The sequence below is a fragment of the Dasypus novemcinctus genome, chromosome 31 (assembly GCF_030445035.2).
Source record: "Dasypus novemcinctus isolate mDasNov1 chromosome 31, mDasNov1.1.hap2, whole genome shotgun sequence".
Classification (NCBI taxonomy): domain Eukaryota; kingdom Metazoa; phylum Chordata; class Mammalia; order Cingulata; family Dasypodidae; genus Dasypus; species Dasypus novemcinctus.
This window is the reverse complement of record NC_080703.1, coordinates 31095586-31119465: the sequence shown is the minus strand read 5'-3', so window position 1 is coordinate 31119465 and position 23880 is coordinate 31095586. Positions and strand designations below refer to the sequence as shown.

At 41.3% G+C, this 23880-nt stretch overlaps 1 protein-coding gene across 2 annotated transcripts in view; it reads left to right on the top strand.

The window, feature by feature from the left end:
- LRRC3B (leucine rich repeat containing 3B) overlaps window positions 1–5324 on the top strand; it is a 90253-nt gene extending 84929 nt beyond the window's left edge. For both annotated transcript variants that reach the window (XM_004474525.4, XM_058290621.1), the window contains exon 2: window positions 4062–5324. In XM_004474525.4, the coding sequence (XP_004474582.1) occupies window positions 4222–5001 (780 nt within the window). In that variant the 5' untranslated portion in view covers window positions 4062–4221 and the 3' untranslated portion in view covers window positions 5002–5324. The remainder of the gene's footprint in view (window positions 1–4061) is intronic.
- The last annotated feature ends 18556 nt before the right edge of the window (window positions 5325–23880 follow it).

The window sequence follows — 23880 nt, the reverse complement described above, 5'->3', positions numbered from 1 at the left end:
CTTAGAGTCTGAGCTCAAACTCCTTGGATAGAAGGGATGCTCCTAACAGACATTCCATCCAGCCAATGGGTAGGCCATTTGGGGTGTGAGGGACCCATATCAAGAGGCACTGCACTCTGATGTTGATGATGATAACTCAAGATGTGTCCTAACCATTATTATTATTATTTTTATTTCTCTCCCTTACCCCCCCCCCCCCCCCGCCCTGCAGCGTCTGTTCTCTGTGTCCATTCGCTGTGTGTTCTTATGTGACCGTTTCTATCCTTATCAGTGGCACCGGGAATCTGTGTTTCTTTTTGTTGCGTCATCTTGTTGTGTCAGCTCTCCGTGTGTGCTGCGCCATTCTTGGGCAGGCTGTACTTTCTTTCGTGCTGGGCAGCTCCCCTTACGGGGTGCACTCCTTGCACGTGGGGCTCCCCTACACGGGACACCCCTGCATGGCATGGCACTCCTTGCGCATCAGCACTGCACATGAGCCAGCTCCACACGGGTCAAGGAGGCCCAAGGTTTGAACCGGGGACCTCCCATGTGGTAGGCAGACGCCCTGTCCATTGGGCCAAGTCTGCTTCCCCTAACCATTATTTTTGTTTTTAACTCAGTAGACTGTCTGGGACTGTGACCATTGGATTGACCATTCTGGAGAAACCATGACTAAGTCTAGAGAAGCTGGCTGAGAACAATTTCCATTCTTCCTTCAGTGTCCTAGGAAAGGGTCATGAATTTTCCGAAGACCATCATGTTGTCATATAAAACCAATGGGCTTTTGATGAACAAATCTCTGTTAACAATGATGAAAGAGGTTGTTGATTTGGGAGGAATGAGGGTGGTGGTGTGCGGTATATGCGAACCTCTTATGTTTTTTGTGATCTATGTATCTTAAAAAAAAAGACAATTAAAAAATAAAACAACAACAACAATGAAAGTAATAGTAAAATTAATCCACTGTCAGGAAACCATAGTACAATTTGAGTCCTTAGTTCACCATTGATTCATTCATTCAACAGATATTTATCTAGACCTTACTTTATGCCAAGTGTTATGCTATGTGCTGGGACCACATTCAGAAATAAGAATAGTACCCACAGCTAACACATATTGACTGTTACAAGCTATTAGGCACCGTGCTAAGTGCTTTACATGGGCTATCTCATCTAATCATCAAATAAGCCTTGTAAATTAGGTGCTTTAATAATCTCTATACAAAGATAAGGAAAGTAAGGTTTAGGAGATGGAGCTTGTCTAAGGGCCCAGTGCTAATAAAAAGTAAAACTAGGATGCAAACCCAGTGTACTTTCCACTTTTTATTGTTTGTTTTTGTGATACAGAAACAAGTCCTTGTTTGTAGTCTAAACTAAACTTAAAAATACCATTCTTCAAATAGTTTCTTTTTTTTTTTTAAGATTTATTTTACTTATTTATTTCTCCCCTCATCGTCTGCCTCACTGTCTGCTCATTGCATGCTGTCTGTGTCTGCTCATCTTATACTGAAGCACTGGGAATCGAACCTGGGAACCTCCCATGTGGAAGGGAGGCGCCTAATGGCTTGAGCCCCCTCCACTCCATGCTTTTGCTGTCTCTCATTGTGGTGTCATCTTGTTGCATCAACTTGCCGCACCAGCCTGTCATGTCAGCTCAGTGTCTTGCTCATCTTCTTTAGAAGGCCCTGGGAACTGACCCCGGACCTCCCATGTGGTAGGTGGGCACCCAACTGCTTAAGCCACATCCACTTCCCCAGGTAGCTCCTTTTAATCAATCTCAGGTAAAATGTGCAGTGCTCTCCAGAGCAGGCTTCCTGCCGTTCAGCAGGCCTGAAGTTCTCTGCTCACACTCATTTCTCCCATCGCCATGTGTCCTTCTCATTACCTATTTTGGGTGACCTTGCCCTTGTCCTTTGTCCCTCCTCTCTTTCTTCTCTGAGAGTCCTCCCCTCCACACCTTCTGTTTAACTTTTCTCTAGAAAATTACCAGAGTCCCGAAATGCCATGCAATGCAATTTTATAGGAAAACATGGAAAGGAGAGAAATTTTCACTGCAAATGAAACGAGCTGTTGATGGATGGGCCAAGAAGCTTAGGGGTCCTTCTTTAGCATGCTCTGGCATTTCAGGGACTCTGGATTCCAAAAGCACAACCATCCGTTCTGCTGTTGCTAATCTCATTTTTTCCATGATTAACAACCCAGTTCATTATGTTTTCAGCTCACATTAATCTTCTCTACTGTGAGTTTGGTAACATTTGGAGTCATTTTCTTCTGTATTTATCCATCTGGGAGCGTTAGAAAAGATAAGTTTGCAGAAAGTCATCTGTTGCTCACTGCTGAACAAGGGGTGAATGCTCTACTTGTTTCTCAGGTCCTGGGAAGAAATCCCCCGAAGTCAGGTATGATTTCCCCCACATCAGGGGGCACCCCCAATTGCATTTCATGGGGCTTTCAAATTGGAGCAAGTCCATAGCACAAGGGATTGGGCTGAAACAGAACAGCCTCAGAAATCACAAACAATTCTCCCTGGATCCAGACTGTCCTCTTAGAGCAGATGGAATTGGGAGAGAGCTGTGAGGGCAGTGGAGATTATGAGATTATTGAGTCAGAATTAAGGCATTGGCTTGGGTCCTGTCTCAACCATCCATAGCTGTTTGACCTCAGGTAAGTGACATAATCTCTCCAAGACTCATTTGCCTCCTCTCTGAACTTGTCTTGAAGATGCCTGTTCTCTCTCTTTTAGAGGGCAATTTTGAGGGTTAGCCTATAGTCTCATCTATGCTTTTGACTAACTTTATCACCTTACACAAATAACCTAATTTTTGCAATTTCTCAGCCCACTTCCAACACTAAAAGTATATGTGTACTTCGAAATGAAAAAAAAAAAAAAACAGGTTATAAGGGAATTCTTAGAAGCTAGTATTTCTTAATGCTCTTCTTTTTTTTTTTTAAGATTTAGTTTATTTCTCTTCCCTTCCCTCATGTTGTCTGCTCTCTGTGTCCATTTGCTGTGTGTTCTTCTGCATCCGCTTGCATTATCAGGCGACACCAGGAAACTGTGTCTCTTTATTGTTGCATAATCTTGCTGCACCAGCTCCCCATGTGCGCAGCACCTCTCCTGGGCAGGCTGCGCTTTTCTCATGTGGGGTGGTTCTCCTTGGGGGGTGCTCTCCTTGCACGTGGAGCACCCTTACACAGCACAGCACTCCTTGCCCACAGCACCACTGCACATAGGCCAGCTCACCACACAGGTCAGGAGGCCCTGGATATCAAACCCTGGACCCTCCATATGGTAGGTGGACACTCTATCAGTTGAGCCACATCCACTTTCCTTAATGCTCTTCTTATATAGAAAAGACTTTAGGTGTGCGTCATATTTTAAGATCTATTGAGGAAGGGATATATGGTTTAGAACAGAGAGAATCCTTTGGAAATTCAGTTAAAGGCAGCCTCTCGGATATAATACAGTCTCAGGCAGTCACAAGGCAAGCAACTCTTTGGAGACTCTTGGCTATCAGCCGCCAGCAACAGTTGGTTGTCAAGGTCGGAGTGCATTCATTCATTTCTTCATCTGAGTCAGGTTTTTAGAGAAAATGTCCCCAGTTGGGCATCCATCCTAAAACCATGTCTGCGGACGTTAACTTTGACATATTGGTGTTATTTCTTAGTGCCGCCCAAAGTGCAAAGTTGCATTGTATTCAGACATCTGCTATTATAAGAAGGGAGAAGATAGAATTAAATTTTAATGCTGTGGAATTTAGAAGGGGTTCAAGTCATGAAGGGGAGCTGTAAGGATGAGAAATTGGGACTGCTTACTCTAACTCTGTACATCTGGAAACATGACAACCTAATTCGGAAATAGTGTCATCTATTTGGCATCTATGGGCAGTCCTCTCCCCCACCACCCGGGATTTGAGTGGGAGACTCCCATTACACGGATAACTCCCAGCGGCATGGAGGGTAATTGCCTGCATAAGTAACTCTCCTCCCCACATAGAGTACCAGGCACCTGAGAGCACTTTTAATTGCACTGTTCCTCCCTTTGCAAAAAGCACTAATTGCACCTGTTTCCCTTTCCTTTAGGTACCCAAGCTAGGACAGGAATGATGAAGAGACAAGCGTGCTAGTTGCAGCCTTCCGAACCGCACAAGAAGGAAATCAACGGTGTGGACAGGGCTGGAACCATTGCTACACTTGTTGGAGTAAATGAGGAATGGGCTTGTGATTATGCTGACATTCCAGCATGAATCTGGTAGACCTGTGGTTAACTCGTTCCCTCTCCATGTGTCTCCTCCTACAAAGTTTTGTTCTTATGATACTGTGCTTTCATTCTGCCAGTATGTGTCCCAAGGGCTGTCTTTGTTCCTCCTCTGGGGGTTTAAATGTCACCTGTAGCAATGCCAATCTCAAGGAAATACCTAGAGATCTTCCTCCTGAAACTGTCTTACTGTACCTGGACTCCAATCAGATCACTTCTATTCCCAATGAAATTTTTAAGGACCTCCATCAACTGAGAGTTCTCAACCTGTCCAAAAATGGCATTGAGTTCATCGATGAGCATGCCTTCAAAGGGGTGGCGGAAACCTTGCAGACTCTGGACCTATCCGACAACAGGATTCAAAGCGTGCACAAAAATGCCTTCAATAACCTGAAGGCCAGGGCCAGAATTGCCAACAATCCCTGGCACTGCGACTGTACTCTCCAGCAAGTTCTGAGGAGCATGGCGTCCAATCACGAGACCGCCCACAACGTCATTTGTAAGACTTCCGTGTTGGATGAACACGCCGGGAGACCCTTCCTCAATGCTGCCAACGATGCCGACCTTTGTAACCTCCCCAAAAAAACTACCGATTACGCCATGCTGGTCACCATGTTTGGCTGGTTCACCATGGTGATCTCTTACGTGGTGTATTACGTGAGGCAAAACCAAGAGGATGCTCGGAGACACCTGGAATACTTGAAATCCCTGCCAAGCAGGCAAAAGAAAGCAGACGAACCCGATGACATTAGCACGGTGGTATAGTGTCCCAACTGCCTGGCCTCTAGAAAGAAAGTAGTTGGCAAGCTAGGAGAATAAGTGATTTACTTCTCCCATCCATTGTAAACATTTGAAACTTTGTATTTCAGTTTCTTTTGAATTATGCCACTGTTGACCTTTAACAAATACTACAACATTTTAAAAAAAAATTTAGTTTAGGTGATCCATCCCCTTAATTGTACCCCCGGTGGTATATTCTTGAGTAAGCTACTATCCAAACATGAGTTAGAATCCATCCCACTATTTAATAATGAAATTTATTTTTTTAATTTAAAACCAAATAAAAGCTAACTTTGAACCATGGAAAACAGAGTGACTTATTGGTTCACAAAACAGTATGGTCATTTCACTTCCTCTAAAAAATGATAATAATAATGGAGACCACCCTAGTGGACCTAAAGAACTACCATAATGAAAGACTTGCTATTAAGCTCTGCTGTGCACTGGGGAGCCAGAGCTGAATTATCGGCCAAGAAAAGTGTATTTGTTAGACATTCAAATACTGAGCCTTAACAATCCCAGGTGATAATACACAGGTGTGGCAATCTGCAGAGGCTTAAGGTGAGATGCCTTTTGGTGTGTGCTATCTAAAAGCAGATGTGTTTAAAAATAAACAGCTCTTACTTACTGATCTACTACTCCATGCTAGGCACAATGGAAAATAAATGGAGGCACATTTTCTGTCCTCAAGATTACAGACTAGTGAGGAGGTGTGTGTGACAAATACAGAAATAGCTATGCTGGAAAGGAAGGTCCTAATAACTATGTGCCATCATTTGTATGTCAAGCACTGTGCAAGGCATGTCTCTAAATCCTCAGGACAAGAGGAGCAAGTGATAATTGCTCCATTTGCATAAAAGGAAACCGTGGGTGAAAGCAGTGCAATGAGTTGCTGGGTTGAAAGTAGCAGAGATGGCATTTGAACCAGATCTTCTCGTCTCCAAAGACTGAGGTTTTCTCATTACGCTCCTGCTGGGATGGTTTATTGCGGTATCATTTACATGTTTAAAAAGCACACCCATTTTAAGTGCACGGTTCCGTGGGTTTTGACAAATGTATACCCCTAACTGCTACAACAAGCATGTGTTCCTGGCATTGGTTAGAGACAGGAAAAGGATCCGTTTTTGGAGTAAGGACTCATGATTTTTGGCTTTAAGGTGCCATTAGAGGTGACCCTTGAAACTTGGCTGATAAATTTCATAGGACAAAGACGTGGGTGAGGAAGATAGACGGAACAGAAGGAGTAGAGGATAAAAGAATTGGGAGGGGGGGAAACTTGGATGAAAGAGTCTATATAAGAGAGAAGTGAGATATACAACTGGAGCCATATGTTGGGGACTCTGACTCCAAACTTAAGGAATAATAGTAACCAATAGCGTTTATTGGACGCTTACTATGTACCACATACTTTCTTGGGATTTTCTTGATTACTCCTTACAACTACCCTATGAGATAACCTCTTATGGATTAGGACTCAGAGACACAGAAGTTTAAGTCATTAATTCTGGCTAAGCAACAGCAGATATCCAAACCCAGTCAGTCAACTGCAGAAACCTATGGGGCCCCTAACCACTACACTCTACTGCCTTACAAAGCTGTAGACTTCACTCCCTAAAGTTGCTGGTTCCTAAGAGCTTTCGGTTTTCAGACTATTAAGTATCGGTTTTATTAAACAACAACAATAACAAAACCACAGCAGAAATAGTGCTTTGTGAGGCTTATGTAAGGAGAGACCCTCTACCATTCTGAAGCACAGAACCTTCTCCAACCCGTATTAGGCTCTCTCGGGTCCTCAATGAATCGTATTCCTTCTCTTGAAAGAGCTAGAAGACCTACCCATACCAAGAGTCTCTGTAAAGGATTTCTGAGTGGGTCCTGGCGATCAGCCCATCTCAGACCTGGAACAGGGCATTCAGAGCCTAGTGACCAGACTAGACCTCTGGCACACACCCCAGGGCCAGAGAATTCTCACACCCACCTAGCCTTACTGAAAAGTTCACGGCTTATGTGGCAAGCCTGGAGGCTGGTGTGAAACTCAGGATATGGACCCCAGAATCCCTGCCTCCCAGCAAGAAGGAATCCAAACGATCTGCTTTTGCTAAGGGATCTTGCAGTGAAGTCAGAGCTTTGCTGAAGCCTTGACGCCCCCTGGAGGACAATCCTAGAATAAGTCTCTGTAAATTCTATCACAGGAAACTGCCTGACTGAATTGAATCCGTGTTTTTTTTTTCCTGAAGACTATAAAAATTAAGCCATTGCAAAACCAATCCTTTAAAATTTAAAATAAATTGTGTTATTTGACTGTATGAGTCACATGCATTTTAGAAAAGCTTTCACAAATCAAATATTCCATTCTAACTTGCTCCTTAAAAAATAATCCTTACATCCTTATGAATAAGAGTTTATTTCCCTAATGGCCAAAAAAAATTATGCATGCATTAGCCAAGTGAAAATAGTCCTAAGTGCAAAATCTCCGGGGATGGTTGTAAATAAAGTCATACCCTTGTTCAGATGCAGGAAATTTAAGTTCCCACATATTAAGTTTGTAATTCTTCACACACAAAGAGATGAAGGGCATGTCCTGGGTTAATAATCATGCCCCTCCCTGGAGTCATGCACAAATTGTCAGTTAATGGTACCCGAGGTACTTTTTTTCATTTTGAAACCTTCAAATTAAGTTGCCATGAATTGAAGTATAAAAGCCATTGTAAGAGCAAAATCACTTTTTTTTTTTTTTTTTTAACAAATAGACCTTAAGTCCCATTCCTGTTCAGAAATGAAAGGAAATGGCTTTTCCTGTCTAGTTTGTAGGGATAGTTTACCCCACTGGAACAATAGTGCATGATTCCAATGAGTGGAAAAAACTTACCGGAAAAAACATCTGTGCTGAAAGAGGCACAGCATTCTGTAGCAACACAAGCTCCAGTTTTGACCCTGCTTGCTCCTTAATTTTCCAAACTCTTGCAGATGCTTGCATCCCTGGAGAGCTACCTATTTGAGGGCTATCTGGGTTTTGAAATTAACTAGTTATCTCATTGCAATTGTCTATATATCAGAGGTACATGCCATCTTATCTTTTAAATATTTTAAATCTTTTTGGAACCTTTTCCTTTGGTGTCACCCTTGACTTTTTAAATTAAAAAAATACCTGAGCATTTCAGTGTAATTTTCGATGAGGTTCTTATCTCTGAAGCAAGGCAAATCCTAAAACATGCCAGCCCGACTGGAACATGTTAAAGAAAGTGATACAAAGTTATACAATAGAAGATTTAATGCTGATATGCAAATTCTGCCAGGTACACTTGTATTTTTTTATGCCCTTCTCTGATTACCATAATAACTCTTGTTCTGATGTCAAGAACCATAAGGGAGCCTGAGATGGGGGTAGCTTTTCCTCATTGGTTTAAGACTTTTGGTCCATACAGTTAGTTCTCTGGTCTATCTGGCACAGCTGAGGAATGGAAAATTCTGCTTAATTACATTATTAGAGACCGGCCAACCTCTAGGTCAGTGCTGGCTGGAAGAGGCCTAGAGATGAGCTTACCTACTGATTTTACAGGTGTTGAAAAACCTTCCTAGACTTTGGGATTGAGACCAGTGTCTCCATTCTCCCCATCTAGTGTCCCTTACATGACACCAACTCCCTCTCCTAATAATAATACACTAATAATAATGATAGCTATTTCCAAAGCAACAGGTTTACATCGTAATATAGAGCATGGAAGCCTCACTGGCTATCAGCAACAATTTCTCTGAAGATTCAGAAGGCACTTTAGGCTCTGACACAGTTTTCCTGCTGTCTTCCTCCCTTCCTCCTTTCCTTCCTTCCTTCCACCCTTCCTTCCTTCCTTTTCTTCTCTTTGTTTCTCTTTTCTGTTTCTTTCAGGAAAAAAGAAGGCAATCTTAAATCTGGTTGTTGGTTGAAAGATTGACAAGTCATCTGTGGAGCTAATGGCATTGACTACTGAATAGATTTTAAAATAAAATGGTCCTTGAGAAGTAGTATGAGGTTAATTGACACAAATCCAGCTTGTTTGGGAGTATCTTCATTTCTTCTGGAAGAAAAAATGATCTGAAAGATGCCAGTCTGCTGTCAAAGTGTCCCATCTCCACAGACAAGCTTGCCAATTCCCAGGCCCTCTGAGGAATGAGTGACAGTAACAAGAGGAGAATACAAGATGAGAAACGGAGAAGACAAAACTGGGAAAGTGTTACCTGAAAGCAAGGCTTTGTTGGGGGACAAGAATGACCTAAACCACCATTATCAACATTTTACCATCGACGAGACCTTCTGTCTTCACGCTAAAACATGAACTGGAGGCATCCCATGTGTATAAATCACAAATAAAAGAACCTTTTATCAGATAAGCCCATCTTCCCCTAACATCAGTTATCGTTTCTTTAGCATAGTGCAAAGCTCTGCTCTTACCTTCTCTAGTTCTCACAACAGCCCCACAAAACAGCTATTGTAATTATTCCCACTTTAGGATGTTGCACCCTGCCAGCATCACACCGCTAGTGTGCATGAGTAGAGTCTGATCTAGCTGTCTTCACAGCCCTCTGCCTCACCTCCTCTTTGTGCATCATCCTTTAGAGCGTTTCTAAAGTCTCATCTAAAGACCCCAAATAACAAATGGAGGAAGATAAAGCAAGATGGCGCTCACAATCTATTCAAGAGAAAAGTGTACTTCAAAAGGGCAAAGCAAGCCTTAAATCACATGTCCAGGTAGCAGGGCCTGGTATTTGGGGACCCGAAGAGTTTACCCCCTTTTCATGCCCATCCTCCTATCCCCAACCTTCAAATCCCTGAAAGTTAGCCAGGCCCTTGGGCTGGGCAGATGTGTATACACCTCCCTAGCATGGGAATTCTGATCCTTGGTTCTACGGTTGCTCCAGGGGTGGGGGTGAGATTGGTGTCCCTTGCTTCCGTGACAGCCACATCTGCCTCCATTCTGAAGATTTCCGTGCAGACCAGCTGAATTCCAAATGGCACCTCCTGCATGCACGTGCGTGAGGGTTTCCTCTGGCCACCACAGCACACTTGGCCACTTGCACGTGGTTGGCGGTGAGAAGTGGTTATACCCCCTAGCAGTGCCCAGCCAATGACCCCTGAGGAGCTGTCAATCAGCACCCAGCTCCTGGAGTTCCTGCAGCAGGATGAGGTTCTGTTCACCATCGTGGTCTGGTGGGCCACCCATTTGGGCTGTCTTCTCTCTCCTATCAGTGTCTCCTTCGTCTCCCAAGTAAAAACTATTTGCATTCACATCTTTGACTCAGTGTCTGCTTATCAGAGGAAACCAAACTTATCCTAAAGCAACACTCACCAAACCTGGCTGATGACCAGAGAGATTAGAGAGCTTCTAAAAATATAAATCTCGAACCTTACCCAGACCTACTGAGCTGGGCTCTCTGGAGCTTGGGCTCAGGCCGCTGTTTTCTGATGGGTTTTCTCCCTGGAGATCTGGTGTGATCAGTCAGGGTAGTAATCGCTGATCCCCAGGAAGTCCCGCCCTAGAAATTTCTTCTGGAACATTGTGCTTTGCAAACCTTTTTGCCATGATGGAAGTGCATGTCATATGAATCCATTATAAAGTTCCCCTTTTGGACCTAAAAGTCAAGAAATTCAGGGGGGAAAGTCTGTGCTTAAACATTAGTAATCTACCACTGCATGGTGCATGCAGTTGCAGTCTAATTTCCTCCACTTCTGACTTTCTTTTACATATGGCCTCAGTTGTTCTGATTGTTTTTCTTTGATTTTTTTTATTAGAGCAGTGGTAAGTTTACAGAAACATCATTCAGAGTCCTGTATACCTTCCCATACAGTTTCCTTATTATTAGCGTTTTGCATTCGTGTACCAACTTGGTTACAACTGAGGAACCAATATTATGTTTATATCGTAAACTGCAGTCCATAGTTTACATTAATGTTCACTCTTTGTGTGTACAATTCGATGGGTTTTTATGAAATTTTTCTTCTGGTAACATGCATACAACCCAAAGTTTCCCATTTTAATCACTTTGAAGTATAAAATTCAGTGGTGCTGATTGTTTTGAATGTATTATTTGCATGTTTCCATTTTATGGTAAGTACTTCTTAAGGCCCCTCCAACCATTTTCTGTAATGAAACAGAAAATATTTATTTGTTTACTGCATTTTAAATTTATCTCCAGTGTATAGATTTTTCTCAAACTCATGTCATATTCTGTATTGTTTCATTTCTGATGCCTCATTATTTGTTTCCCCAAACCTGGTTTCGCGTTCCAGAAAGGCGTGATACACTTTGTTATGAAAGTAAGCCTGAATCGCCAAGATTGGGAAGAGAGCGATAGAGTGAATGAGAGCAACATTTTGGAAATGGGGAAACTGAAACCCAGAGATGCTAAGCCATCTGCCCAAGGCGTTCCCAGGTAACAGCTGGGGTTTGCCCATTGCTCCATTGACACCCAAGTCATGCTCTGTCCACTTCTAATTTTGAGACAAGAACATCCCTGCGAGGCCACACATAATTGGGAGGAGAAAGGTAACGATGCGGCCTGAAGGAAATTTGTTGTTGGGGGGGGGATGAAAAAAAAAATTTGTCTCTTTACTCAGAGTTGGCAGGGTATGTTGCGAACACTAAAAAGCAACAAGCAAAATTTTAGTTGCTTTATTGTTTGTTTCTTCTGTTTACTCCTTCCAATTTATGTCATAATCTCTAGGGAGCATTTAAAAGGGTTTTCTTGGGAAGCGATACAAGTAAAAGCTTGGGAAACCCAATTACCCCACTAATGCCATCATATTTTTGAGCACAATATCTGGATCATTCTGTGTTACCTTAGTTTTCAGGGGCAGGTCTACCTCTGCCTTCTGGAAATGTCCCAGCGCTGAGAAGTGAGTATAATAGCTCTGGGAAATGAAGACTTTCATACAGACAATATGAGCGCATAAGAGACAAAATGAACACAAGGTTGGCTTGTGCTGGCTTCATTTCCAGATATCTAAGAATATATTTAAAGGAAAAATGGCCTCAAGGAATAAAACTATCAACTGGAAAAATGATATAATTATCACTGTTCCCATATTTCATTATATCAAAATTCCTAGTCCATGGATATTCCCCAGCTTCTTCAGAAATTCCTCATTTCCCTCCCAACTAAAATCTCAACTACCCCATTTAAATAGCCAGCCTTAAGAGCAGATGCTCTAAATGAGAAGGTTTTATCAATTCCCTTCCAGCAATTTTCATAGTAGATTGGCTCAGGTTGCAATTCCAATGATTACCTCTCTGATTATGGGCTCTAAAGCTCTGACCAGGATTATAAATGTTGGCTCTTATCTTTCACCTTCTGGAAAGCAATAAAAGCACCGTAATTAAAATTGGCTTACCATTTGGTCAATGAAGCACACAGACAGCACCGTTCAGCTAATACAGCCTATGGGTCAACTAGTAAGAGGCTCAAAAGACTTCTGCAGACAGGAAACTTAGAAGCCAAAGACAATGGGAGCCCTATTAGAAAATAATTCCTTCTGTCACTGATTCTGCTACAATGGGAACCCAAGGGGCAGAGGGATCCAGTTAACCCAGTGTTTTAATTTCCCTTGTTGTGTAGTTAAAAGAAGCACAGGAGTTGCTTTATTTTGTTTGCAAAATGAAAATAACTTCATTTAAAAAAATACATGAGAATAAAGAATAGAAAATGAGAAGTAATTTATTTTATTTTATTTCTAATTATTTTTTTTAAAGTTAATAGATCACACAAAACGTTGCATTAAAAAACGTAAGAGGTTCCCATATACCCCACTCCCTCCCTCCGAGAGTAATTTTTAATACTATAAAGGGGAAATTATAAATTATCCCAAATTCTACCACTCAGCAGAATGGTAAATGGTAAAATACTACTCTTAATATTTTGAACAGCCTTCAAGACACTTTCCCCTCTCTATGAGTATATACATTTATAAAGTTTCATATAAAGCAGACCTGCTGTACACATTGTCCAGATACATTTAATGGCTCACTATAAAGTCCAGTGCAGTCTCCTTAATGCTGGCACTTGGCCCTACTTGATCAACCCCACCCAGTTTTCCAAAACAATCCCTTCTTTTTCCGTAACCTCCTAGATTCCTGCCTTTCCTACATGGAATTCCTGGAAACACTTTTCCAGTCCTAGGCAATGGGATCCTTTGAAGAGTTCCAAGTTGGGTTGAGAGTGCGATGTGCTTGGCATGTCTGATAGCTACCTTTGGCTGCTGCGTGCAGATCGAAGGTCAGGGAAGATTGCCAGGCATTTGGCACTAAAGCCAGTTGAGAAAAGTGCTCTGGATCAGGGTGTGGTGGTGGAGACAAAGAGTAGGTGGATTTGAAAGATGTATGGGAGATGGAATCAGGCAAGTGGTAGAAGCTGCAATCATCGTCATCATTGTTGCCATTGTCTTCATAATAGTTATGCTCTGGCCCTTATGTGTAATGATTATGAGGTTAACCATGAAAGTACAAGGAATCCATGAGGCTTGGTAAAGCCAGCCTGGTTATTGTCACCAGGCAGTATGGGTTCACTGTCAGGTTCAACCTGATCTGAAAAAACATGTTTAATTTAAACTGCACCACAAACTCCATGAGCTATCTTTTCTTCTAGTTGTCAGAAAAGGATGGAGTATTTGATACAAAGACCTCTTTTAATGAAGGCTTTAAATCAGAAAGTATAACCACGTGTCACCTTGCAGAAAAATGACCAGTCTCACATTTTGTAGTTTATTAAATTCTTGTCTAACCCTCCACACCTGAGCAGTAATCATTTGCATTCTCTGCCCATCTGGCTCCTCCCACTTTGCCACACATGCATGGATATGTTTCTTGGAAGGTCTGGGAACCTCAGTGCTTTTGAATTAGGAGATTAAGGTGTGGGGTACTGTACATTGATCTCACAAAAGGGCATGATCCTTAAGTGTGGGTGAGAAGAACTGGATTATTCTTTCTAAGTCAAACAAATGTCATCTCATGGAATCTAAAAGGCCAATCAGAAATGTTTTCTTATAAAGACTTAACTCTTTTTTTATCAAAAGACAGTATGATGTGTATTGTTTATAAGACTCAATATAATAAAATACACTCTGGAATCCTTTTGTGTTGTAGAACTTTAACACACAGCACAAAAAAATGAAATAATTTTCAGCTGATGACATTTGTTAAGCAAGTACTATATGCCAGAGAGCATGCTAAGCTTTTTTTTTTTACTTCCTTGGTGAGTCTTCATAACAGCCCTCAGAAACAGACATTATTTCAGCTTACATTTTGCAGATACACAAACAGGAACACAGAGAGGATAACTAGATCAACTAAGGTCACACTTTCTCCAAGTAGTAGAGTAAGGATTTCAGTGCTGGCAATTTGTCTCCAACAGTCACACTCACAATGCAGGGTCATGTTCATCATCATGTAATTAAGACCTCAGTTAATTCTTTTAATCCTGAGAATAATGCATAGCATTATTATGTAGTTTTTGTATTAATAAATGAAGATACAGGTTCTCCAAGTTAGTAACAAGGACCCAACCGCAGTCTCCTGATACACATTCCACTTTGCTACATCTCCTTGTGTCAACATCACATAATGCCACTTAACTGCCTGTGCTGTCAGACCTGAATTAGCTCTTGCCTATCAATGGGAAGAGCAGCTGGGTGTTCTGTGCATTAAGAGACTTTAGAATTCATCAAATTTAATCATTTGTATGTTTAACTAAACTGCCATGTTTTGATAAGAACTCTTGATCATCATATGCAAGAAAACATATAATTTAATAACCATAAGAATGTTTGCTTTTTCACTATATCACAGCACCCTAAAGATAGGAGAATCTTCCTATAGTTTCGTGTGTTAAAAACAATGGTCAAAATAAAAGGTCTTACTGAAAACAATAAATTAATATGCCCCCCATGAGGGGGGCTGCTGAATCCAGTTCATGAATACCCACATTGCTCTTCTCTATGAAAAATTGGGAGCTCTGACTCTAATGTATACTCTTTTCTTTGGGAAAGTAAGGAGTAAATTTTGGTTCAAAATTTTCCTAAGAAGGAGAGATATCTTCCAAATACAAGACTTTCTGATTCATCCTGGAAAACAAAAAGAATCAAAGTAAGAAAAATAGCAGTGCTAAGGGTGGATTAGTCAAGGTCTTCCAAGGAAACAGAACTGAAAGGATACGTATATATGTAAATATTATGACATTTATTCTAAGAATTGGCTCATGCCACTGTGGGTATGGGCAAATCAGCATTCCCCAGGGCAGATCACAGATAGGGACCTCCAGTGAAGGTCTTGATGAATTCCCCAGGAAAAGCTGACTGGCTGAAGGAGAGGGAGAAATTCTTTTTTCTCACAGCTGAAGCCATCCATTCTCCCTCAAAGACCTTCAACAGACTGGATGGGATTTTCCCCTTACTGAAGGCAATCTCCTTAGTTGATTACAAATGTAATCAGCTATAGATACAATCTACCTGAATGATGAATTAAATCCATGAAATATCCCCACAACAACAATCTGGCCAGTGTGTGCTTGACCAAATAACTGGACACCATAACCCGATGAAGTTGCCAGATGAACTTAACCGTCACAGTCTACCTGTTGTCAACTTTGCATCCTTCATACCTCCTTAAACCATAATTAATCTCTAAATAATAACAATAACAGTCATAGCCTGATTCAACTGTCCTGCATACAACCAGAAATACACTATCTCCCAGAAGAGGATCCAAAGCCTTGGACAATAGTCAATCTTAAACTTGATATTCCTAAAACTTAAATACTATGTCCTAAAGTTAATACAACTTATTTTATAGGATAAGGGGATAAGATAGGGAAGAAAACAAAGATATTTGCTTTATGCATATATACAAATATATTCATGATCAAACAAGAAAGAAATATTCATAACCATTACAGTCCTCATTTCTATAACTGTGCAGGTGGTTATAGCTCATATTTCTAATTGCGTTCCCCCACTACCCATTTTTATTCCCTTTACACTCAGCAAGCATCTCAGTTGGCTCTAGTCCTTTGCTGGGTATGATAATCCAAAAACCTTCATTCTTGAACTTTTGGGCCATTGGTAGTTCTGCCTGGATGGGGTTGTTGCAGTTTTCCATTGACTTTTTTTTTTTAAGAAGTTTTAGAATACATAAATGTTAAATAAAAAATATAGGGGATTCCCATAAACTCCAACCCCTCCATTTTGGGATGGTGATGTTCACTCAGTTTCTAACTGAGAGGGAGATTAGATCTCATGGGGTAGATGGATGGAGCTACCTTGCTTGCAGTTACTCTCTGTTCCTTGAAATGGGTTTTGTCCATCATCATCTCCTTGTTAGTTGACCTGGGTGAATCCAATGAACTGGAGAGTAGGTTTGGTAATTCTGCTGAGATTCAGGACTCAACTGACACATGTACAGACCAGAGATTTAAGTCTTTGGGACATACATTTAACAAGTGTAGTGCTAATTATAGGTTCAAAGAACAGGGGCAGAAGAACCACGTATAAGGAAACAATAAATGAGTCTAACTCTGTTATACTGGGGAGGCATAAATTCCAAAATAAAGCCCATTGACAGGATGCCAAATTCCTGAGCTTTGCTTGTAGTTTATAGTGTCTGGATGTCTGTAGAGCCCTTGGTAGTGCTGCTGTTTGAGGCACTGTTTACTGCGGCAGCCAATGAGATCCTGCTGAGATGTGCATAAGCATAACCTCCATTGACTTGATTCACAAGGCGTGGTAGTACTAAGAGTTACTCTAAGGGATCTGCTGTCTTTTAGGTAACCTATTCTTTACTTCCTTTGCATAGAAGCAGCATTATTTTCTCTTGACAACCAGGATTGATCATCCCAGCCAATACAGTAATTCCCTTTCAGCCTGTTGAATCAAAGGAATGAAGAATCTAAAGTGGCTGGGTGGCAGTCTTAGCTTCCAGATCAGTGGAATCATTGTTTTGTCTCCTGGAGAATGCACTCCTCCTTTTGGAACTAACATCTCTTGACCAGCAGAGCTTAAGGTTGCAGGGACAGGAAGCAAAATTATTTCTAGTAGATCACTAGGGTAATAGTGTGTGGTGGCATACCCATTTCCATCCCTCGATTTCTGGACCAGTGAATCCTGGTTATGGGAAACAAAGCACCATGGAGTGGATGCTCTTTGGAGCATGTACAGTCTCCAGAAGAACACTGACCCAACTCTGCAAGGTATTGTTACCCAATTGATGCCATAACTGAGACTTTAAAAGGCTATTCCCAGTTTTGTTAATCCAAGTGCTTAAGACCAGTGAATTTCATGAGCATGTGCCCATTCCCACACTTCACTTGCTATGAAATGGGTTCCTTGATCAGAAGAAATGCTGTGTGGAATACCATCATGGTGAATAGGGCAATCTATAACACCATAGATGGCAGTTTTGGGAGAAGAATTACTTGCAGGGATAGCAAATCCATACCCACAGTACATGTCTATTCCTGTAAGAACAAACACTGCTCCTTCCATGATGGAAGTGTTCCAATAACCAACCTGCCACCAGGTAGCAGGTTGGTCACCTCAGAGAAAAGCTTGATATTGGAGACTGAGGGTTGGCCTCTGTTGCTGGCAAATTAGTCACTCAGCAGTGGCTGTAGCCAGGTTGGCCTTAGTGAGTGGAAGTCCATGTTGCCAAGTCCATGCATTACCTCCAACTCTACCATAATGACCATGTGTTCATGAACCCATTGGACAATGAAAGAGATGGCTGGGAAAAGAGGCTGACTGGTATCCATAGAATGGATCATCCTATCCACTTGAATACTAAAATTACCCTCTGCTGAAGTCACCTTCTGGTGAGCATTTACATGGGACACAAATATCTTCATGTATTTTGCCCACTCAGAAAGGTCTATGCATATACCTCTCCCCAAGACCTCTTTGGCACCAATTTCTCCATCAAATTCATTCCAAGTCCCCTGACCATCCAGCCAAACCATTGGCTACAGCTCATGAATCAGTGTACAAATGTACCTACAGTCATCTCTCCTTCCAAACAAAATGAATAACCAGATACACTGCTCAAAGTTCTACCCCCTGGGAGAGTTTCCTTCACAAGTGTTCTTCAAGGATATCACAGAAAAGGGCTGTAGTACTACAGCTGTCCACATTCATTTGGTACCTGTATATCATAGAGAACCATCTGTAAACCATGCCACAGTTTTCTCTTCCAATGAGGAAGGATGTGCCCCATGAAGCCATGAATGTAGGCTGGGAAAAAGAAGGTAATGTGGCAGGAGTGGCAGCTATGGACGTGTGGGCCACTTCCTCTTGTAACTTACATATGCCTTCAGGCCTATTCAAACCCTATCTTGCATATACCACTTCCGTTAATGAGGGAGTGCTGCTGTGCATTCCCAACATTATGGCTTGGTGGGTCAGATAACACCCAGTTCTTGATGGACAACACAATTATCATGGCACTTGTTGGCCTATGGTTAAGTGTTCAGTCTCTACCAAGGCCCAGTAGTAGGAAAAAAGCTACATTTGCTCCAAAATATTAAGAGTCTGAGCTGTGATTCTTCATAGGGGCCTGCCAAAGGCTCCACACACTATCTCTATTTGCCACTGAAACTTCCAACACCATTGGATCCAATGAATTATATGGCTCAAGAGATAGAGCTGCTTGTACAGAAACCAGGACTTGTTGCAGCCTTTTCTTATTCTGGTCCCCACTCAAAACTAGCAGGTTTTTTGGGAGTCACTTGATAAATATGCTGGAATAGCACACCCAAATGAGAGATACGTTGCCTTCAAACTCCAAAGAGGTCAATGAGGTGCTGTTGTTCCTCTTTTTTGATTGTAGGAGGGGCTAGATGCAACAGCTTAACCTTTAATTTAGAAGGGATATCTTGACATGCTCCACACCACTAGAATCTCAGAATTTTCACTGAGGTAGAAGGTTCCCATCTCTGACATGCAAATGCCTTAAGGTCTAAAGTAGGTGGTACTTCTTGACCGCTAGGTCCAATCAGTGTAACATCATCAATATAATAGACCGGTGTGATGTATTTTGGAAAGGAAAGGGGATCAGGGACCCTGGAGACTAGATTATAACATGGGTTGGAACATTGATAATACCCCTCAGATAAGGAAGTGAATGGAATATAAATGGCCTTGCCAACTGAAAGCAATCTGTTTCTGGTGGTCTTTACTAAGAGCTATTAAGAAGAAGAAAAAATATTTGCCAGATCAATAGCTGCATATAAGTTACATGGGGATATGGTGGGAATTACCACCCTTGCATCCTTCAAGTCCCTCATGGTGATGCTGATCTCTGCAAAACCTCCAGGAATGAAGTATTTCTTTTGTTTTACTATTTGAGTAGGAGGAAGAAGTTCCAGAGGCTTCCACTTGGTCATTCTTACCATAATAGCCTCTCTCCACAAGTCAAGGAACCAATGCGGGGATTCTGCCAATTGTTGAGTATGTCAATTCCAATTATGCACTCTGAAATGGGGAAGTAACTACAAAATGGGTTCAGGAACCCACTGGACCCTCTCTGGGATGGACCTGAGCTAAGATTCCATCAGTTATTTGACTTTCTTGAGCAACTACTCTGACTGTTGGACCACAGTGATGTTTTGGCTCCTCTGGCATTGATACAGTTCAGAACCAATGCCTAAAAATTCCAGGAATGTCTGATCATTTCCTTTACCCCAGTATACAGACATCCTGGTAAAAGGCTATAGGTCCCTTACGGAGAGCTGGGGGGAAGATTAATAGTATAGATTTTGGCAAATTAGCAGTGTCCTTTTCCAAGGGAACCCATCCTTCCCTTCATTCAAGGGGTCTAGTAATTGTTTAAGATTCTGTGACTCTCTTCTTTTGTGATTCAAGTTAGACTTTTATTCACTTGATATAAAACTCTTCTGTTTGTGCAGACCAAGTAAAAATTTAGTAGACTGCCCACTTCTTTTACTTCTAGGTACCCCATGATCTACTAGCCAATGCCATAGTCAGACAACTGTGAGTACAGCTTTGAGTCTGCTGCCCATTATGGAAACCATGCACTCCTTGTCTTTGGCAATTAAATGCTGCCACTTAGCTTCTGCCAACCCAGGATCTGATCATTTCTGTTGTGTTTAAAGATCCGAGTTCAGTGGCAGAAGGGCCCACAGTTATATCTGGCCTACAGAAAAGAGTAACCCTAGAGCTCTTCAGGGATGGTGGAGCTGCTGTCACAAATTTGTTCCTCACAGTCCTGGTGAAAGAATGTTCACTGCACATTCCTGGGGTAGGTGAGCAGGTCTCACATGGTAAATCCACCCTAACGTTCCAATCTCTCTAAATCTTTGTATCCCCTTACCCACATTATATGAGGTCAGATCTGGCATTTCCTCCTCAGGTAATGTCGGCCTCCTTTTGGTCTATGCTTCAGCCAACCCCGCCAAACAGAGTGATTTCTAACAGCTCAAGCTATGAAATTGAATCCAGTATCTCAACTTAGTGAGACCATATCAATAAATTCAGGCTGATCAAACTTTATGTTCCTTCCACCATCATCACACACATTTAATATCCATTCCCCCACATATTCCCCTGATTTCTGGTTATATAAATTGGAAAAATTATGCAGTTCTTTTGGAATGTAGCACACCTCCTCATGGTTTTCACTTTGTACCTCACTGTTTGGGACCTGTTGGGACTTCAGCCTCATCATAGGTCAGGAATAAAAGCAGGGTGGCTGTGTAGGTCATGTATCATAAGAGGAATTAGCAGGGTCTTGCAAGCCAACTACCTCATGAAGATTCCTTTATTGTGTCATATGGTGAAACATGGTGAATCTTTTCAGATGGAGGTGTGAAAGCTGTTATCTTAGGGGAAACATTTATAGGTTTTCCAGGCACAGCAAGGTTAATCTCTTCAGTTGGAGCCAGGACAGCTGATTCCTCAAGGCAGAACTGAGGTCAGGTGGTTGATTCCTCAAAGTATAAACTGGAGGTTGGGTGGCTGTGTCCTCAGAGCAGGCCATTACAGGTTTATCTGGCAAAGAAGACTCAGCAGAATCTTGGTTTTCAAGGTCCCCACTATCTTCATTATCAGTCCATATGCCCCATTCCAATCTTCAGAATCCCTCCCTCTAACAGTAAACATTCCTCAAGGTTGGGAATTCAATTTCTGTTGTAATTCAGACTCACACAACGAGAGTCTAGGTCTGTTTTTCAAAATCTCAAATCTATGACTATAAGAAATAAGTGTTTTTCAGGGCACACCTAGAAACTTTCATGACTTGAGCAGGGAATCTGAAGCCTTGAACTCATCCCTTTCTTTAACAACTGTATCCAGCATGTATAAGAACAACCTGCTAACATAGTAATGCTTTATAACTCCATAATACTGTTAAGTATCAAATAAACTGTCACTTAGAGCCTTGCCACTTATAAATAGTTGAGTAGCAGTACCCAATAGTGATAGTTTATATATCTCTATTACCAATTCAAATTATGAACTATCAGTGCCATCTTGATCACTGGGAATAGAGTAATTATTGACTTTTAATCTAATCAATTGGATTAAAGAGCCATTTCCTCAAACCCCAGAACCAACTCAGAAATTTTATCCTTAAGAATCTGTTTTTTAAGAATACTTCTTAGTACTAAAATCTGTATTAATCAGGGTTCTTCAGTTTCTCCAGGGAAACAGAATATATACTTATATATATGTGAATATTGAGAGATTCATTATGGGGATTGGCAAGTCCAAATTCCATAGGACAGGTCGAAAGTTGAGATCTCTAATGAAGATTTTAATGATTTCTCCAGCAAAAGCGAGCTAGCTAAAATCATAAATTCACCCTTTAAGGCAGAGATTCTTAACAAGGAATCAGTGAGCTTGAATTGAAATTCAGAAAAATATTATTCCTGTGGGGACATGTTGGTGTGGGTGTGATATATTTATTAAATACTACACAGTATAGTGTGGACTTAGTAAGAGGTACATGTTTTTCACCTGACTGGCAAAGGAATCTGTGGTACAAGAAAGGTGAAGAACCTCTGCTTTTTTTTTTTTTAAGAGTTATTTTATTTATTTATTTCTCCCCACCCCTTTGTTGTTTACACTTACTGTGTCTGTTCATCTTCTTTGATTCTTTAGGAGGCCCCAGAAACTGAACCCTGGACCTCCAATGTGGGAGACAGGACCCTAATAATTTGAACCACTCCTGTTCCCTGCTTTGTTGTGTCTCACATTATGCTTTTCCTCTTGTGTCTCTTGTTGAGTCATCTTGTTGCATTAACATGCCTACCCTTTGCATCAGTTCGCTGGCCTGCTTGTCTTCTTTAGGAGGTACTGGGAACCTCTGCTCCTTGTCTTGTTGTGTCTTTCATTATGTTTTTCTTCTTGTGTTTCTTGTTGCATCATCTTGTTGTGTCTGCTTGCTGTGTTGTCCATCATGCCAGCTCCCTGTTTTCTTTAGCAGGCACCAGAAACCAAACCACAGACCTCCTGTGTGGTAGGCAGGAGCTCAATCATTTGAGCCACATCTGCTTCCCAAGAACCTCTGCTTCAAGGCCTTCAACTGATTGAATGCAACTTCTCTCATTGCCAAAGGCAGTCTTCTTAGTTGACTCTAGATACAATCAGCCATAGATAGAATTAGCTGTTTTCAATAATAGTCTGTCCAGTGCTTGTTTGATCAAACAACTGGTCACCATAACCTAGCCAAATTGATGCATGAACTAAATCATCATAGGGGCAAAGTAGTACCTGTATGATTTTGTTCTTCTTTTTTCCCTAGATTTTTAGCCTTGTCTAAAATTAATTGAAAATTTGAAGTGGCCTTTTGTATAGCTGGTAACTATGTTCTACAATACACTCAGATAGAAAGAAGACTCAGAAAACACAATTTAAATATCAATAGAAGTAAATACCTGTAGTAGATTAGATCATGTTCCAAATTACTTCTTATACATTGCATTGCTATGTTACTTAAAGTACCTCCCTCTAAGATGGGTGGAATCTGTTTCCCTGCATCATTGAAGTTGATTTCGCCATGTGCCTTTCTTTGGCCAATAGAATGTTGGTAGAAATAACGCAAATTCAGATCCCCAGCCTTAACAGATATCAGATGTTTCTGCTCATCCTTCTGTGCTCTTGCTATTCTTATTTTGGGTATCCACTGGTCTAAAGAGGATGAGAGACCAATGAAACAGACATCCTCATCTTCCTTAGACCTTTAAGCAGCTTGATGTCTGTTACCGCTGATGAGCTAAAGAACTGTGAGTGAGAAAAATAAATGTTTCCTTCTTAAACTACTCAGATATGTAGGTTGTTATGCATCGTTATGGCTGCAATAGTGGACTTACATAACCCATATGAAATAAACCCAAAAGTATATAAACCCAAAAGTATATGAAATAAACCCATATAAATAAACCCATATGAAATAAACCCATATGAAATAAAACCTAAAGGAAAAGGAATGAACTAAAGAGAGTGCCCTTAAGGATTCTGCCTACTGAGATAAGCAAAAGACCCCAAATAACAATGGGAAGAGATAGGTAAGTGCTAGTGCACTCTGAGCCTGAAAAGAACAATCACTTCATTTAGGAAGAAATACATGTTGTACCTGATGTGTATAGAAACAATTCATGCTCTTCCTCTGTAAGTCTTTGGAAAACCATTCATCAATACCAAAATGCCCCTCTTATGAGTCCAATCTGATGGTGACATAAAAGGCAAATGATTGTAGGCATGAATATCAGTTAATGTTTAGCTCGTTTCTGAAAATCACCATCGATGGGCTTGATTAGAACCATTCATTCCAAAGCATGTGTCTTCATTTTGATCCCAGTGCCTCTCTGCGATTGAAATTGGTCTGAAAACTT